Source organism: Gossypium hirsutum, mitochondrion (assembly GCF_007990345.1).
Source record: "Gossypium hirsutum mitochondrion, complete genome".
Classification (NCBI taxonomy): domain Eukaryota; kingdom Viridiplantae; phylum Streptophyta; class Magnoliopsida; order Malvales; family Malvaceae; genus Gossypium; species Gossypium hirsutum.
This window is the reverse complement of record NC_027406.1, coordinates 370,323-373,504: the sequence shown is the minus strand read 5'-3', so window position 1 is coordinate 373,504 and position 3,182 is coordinate 370,323. Positions and strand designations below refer to the sequence as shown.

Genomic DNA, 3,182 nt, shown 5'->3' with positions numbered 1-3,182 from the left:
GGGGGAAGAGTCCTTGGAAAAGCTCTATGCTTAGACGATCTAAGAGGGGGCGGAGTACGATCCCAGGCCTTTTTGTCCTTGCAAAGCAAGGTCTCAAGGTAAGGTTTAGGACCGATATAGATACTGACTCTATAGCTTAGCGCTTACCGAGGTGCGGAGCCGGCCACCCAACCCCGCAGGTCAGGGTCGGGCCGGCCATAGGTTCGAATCCTGCCACCTTTCTTGTGGATCATCCTGTGGTTACCGGATGATGGGAATAACAAAGCAGAATTTTAGAAATAAGCACGAAATGCCAATATATGAATTGTTTCATTATTCGTTATTTCCGGGTCTTTTCGTTGCATTCACTTACAACAAGAAACAACCACCAGCGTTTGGTGCAGCACCTGCATTTTGGTGCATTCTTCTTTCTTTCCTTGGTCTTTCGTTCCGTCATATTCCTAATAACTTATCCAATTACAACGTATTAACCGCTAATGCACCTTTCTTTTATCAAATCTCAGGGACATGGTCTAATCATGAGGGTAGTATTTTATCATGGTGTCGGATCCCAAATTTTTATGGATTCCTTCTTTGTTACCGGGGTCGACCCCAAAGGCATAATGTCTCAAAACGAGGAGGCCATAGAGAAACTATTTTTTCTTTTTTTGTCTCGAACTTCGTGAAGAACTCCATTCTATCTCTCCCTCGTTACGAACAAAAAAGTGGGGCTGCACAAAAATTGTACACTCCCTTCGTTCTACGAACCTTTGTTGATTCTGAACTTTGTTCGCGAAGGAACCGGACTTTTGACGGACCAGCCCTTTTTTATGCGCCGCTTTACCCTGAAAGGAAAATGAGCTTTTCTCCTCTGGGCGCTAGGCGCTCCCGTGGTTCGCGAGAAGGAAAAAGGACTCATCCTTTGTTACATCTGGCACGAGATGATAAAGAGAGAGCTTCGTCTATTGATGAACAGCGGATTGACGGAGCTCTTGGCATTGCTTTGTTTTTCTCTCCTTTCCTATCAGTGAGTTCCGATCCTTTTGTTCGAAATTTCTTCGTTCGTACCGAACCGCTTGCGGAATCAAATCCTGTTCCACAAGATCCTATATCAGCTATACATCCTCCTTGCATTTATGCCGGAGACGTCGCCAGTGCTATGGGCTTTGGCTTATGTAGATCAAAAATGATGAATGGGATTGTGGCACTCCACTCGCCGCCAATGCGGAAGGATGCCGCCGAAAAGAATGGAACGCTGCTTTGCTCTGCTGGATGCGTCGGATCCCGTATAACAAGCGAGCTTTTTACCCTCAAATTCAAACATGTGGGCGCAAAATGCTATCCTGCTCTATTGTTACGTAGCAATAGAAGCCCGCTCATGCTGCTTCGGCGGCGCTTTTTCGCCTTCTCTTCGCTCTGCTGGACAGGAGCGCTAGTGGACACGTGGAGGGAGCAGGCGAAGCGTGTCGTTCGTAATGGAAAGAAAGATACCACTACTTCGCCTCTTTGTTGGACCGCCGCCGCGAACACAGTGGTATCTGACCAAGACCAGGAACCAATTCGAATTTGGATCTTGACATGTTGGTGGTTTTTAACCGTAGGCATCTTGCCAGGAAGTTGGTGGGCTTATCATGAATTAGGTCGGGGTGGCTGGTGGTTTCGGGATCCCGTAGAAAATGCTTCTTTTATGCCTCGGGTATTAGCCACAGCTCGTATTCATTCAGTAATTCTACCCCTTCTTCATTCTTGGACCTCGTTTCTTAATATTGTGACTTTTCCATGCTGTGTCTTAGGAACCTTTTCAATACGGTCCGGATTGCTAGCTCCCGTTCATAGTTTTGCTACAGATGATACACGAGGAATCTTTTTATGGCGGTTCTTCCTTCTAATGACCGGCATATCTATGATTCTTTTCTCCCAGATGAAGCAGCAGGCATCGGTCCGTATAACCTATAAAAAAGAGATGGTTGTGGCGCGAAGTACTCTTGTGCACCTACGTCACTCGGCTCGCGCGCAACCCCGCCCCGTTATGTTATGGAAGAATTGAACTTATTGCTGGGCTGGTTATTCAGAGCCAGCAATTGGCTGCCGGATTTCGTCCCGCAAATAGAAGAAGATCGCTTCGGGGGTCACTGTGGCGTGGCTGAATGTAGAGCAGTCCGCCCCTACAGCCTTTGATCAGTAGATTATTTAGAACTTCGGAAGATGGTCAAGGTAGCTTGCTCCCAAGCCACTGCACTAGATGCGCATGTAGTCATAGTAGTCGGCCCAGAATGCCTCTGTTCTATACTAAAATACTACTTCGGATGAATAGGGAATTACGTCGCTCTTTGATCTGCGGAATAAGGCCTACGAGCTCTCTGTTTTATGGCAGAGACCACGCCAAGGAACCAAATCACAATGGGTCGAAGACCTCCTTTTCTTTCCAATTAGTCAAATTCTATCTCTTTCTTACTTGGGAAATTGTGGTCGACCACGACTAGATGACCTGGTCGAGAGAGTTCGATACATCGGTGTAAAAGATTGAGTGGGATCTGTGAGGTTGGTTATAGTAAGGCCTGGCCGGTTGGGAAAGCTATATGGACAGGTCAACACTGGTCGATGCCCCGTGTTAACGGTAGCATCGATATCTCGGGTTAGTCACCGAGACGCCCCCCCATGGTGGGACAAGTTCCCCATAATTTAGGAGAGTTTTTGTCGACATTGGCTTAGCGCAATAGTCTTTGATCTGGGATACGGACTTCGGAGGGGAGTCACTTCCGAGTCGTCCAGCTGGCAACATGGCGGATCTCAGGCTGTGAATGTATAAAAATCACACCAGTTCTTTCAAGTATTACTGCGCTCAGTGTCGACTTCATGGCGTGTGGGATCTTTGAAGGTCCCAAGACCATTATCGCGGGCTTAAATGAGGCCACGCTTTTGGTCTTCGACGATTACACCAAGGAGAGATGCATCGCTGCATTTTTTCTAGCCAAGAAGGTATACTGGTTAAGGGGGAAATAAGTCTTTTTATTAAAGGCTCTTTATCTAAAGCAGTGTGCCTCTGCGCTGCAGAAAGCTTATGCCGGAGATCCAGCAACCAGAAGACTCCCTTCCCTTTTCCAGGATCTCTCACCCGTTCAGGGTACCCAACGATTATTCCATCTTTCCATAGAAGAATGATATATTAAAAGGATGAGAAGGCGGATCAATTAGTCTAGTTG

The 3,182-nt window shown here is 47.0% G+C and overlaps 1 protein-coding gene across 1 annotated transcript; it reads left to right on the top strand.

Annotated features, from left to right (window-relative positions):
* Positions 1-289: 289 nt before the first annotated feature.
* On the top strand, positions 290-2,026 carry ccmFN (cytochrome c biogenesis FN). The gene has a single exon. It carries the CDS (start codon positions 290-292, stop codon positions 2,024-2,026), a length of 1,737 nt encoding a protein of 578 aa, YP_009153939.1.
* Positions 2,027-3,182: the final 1,156 nt, after the last annotated feature.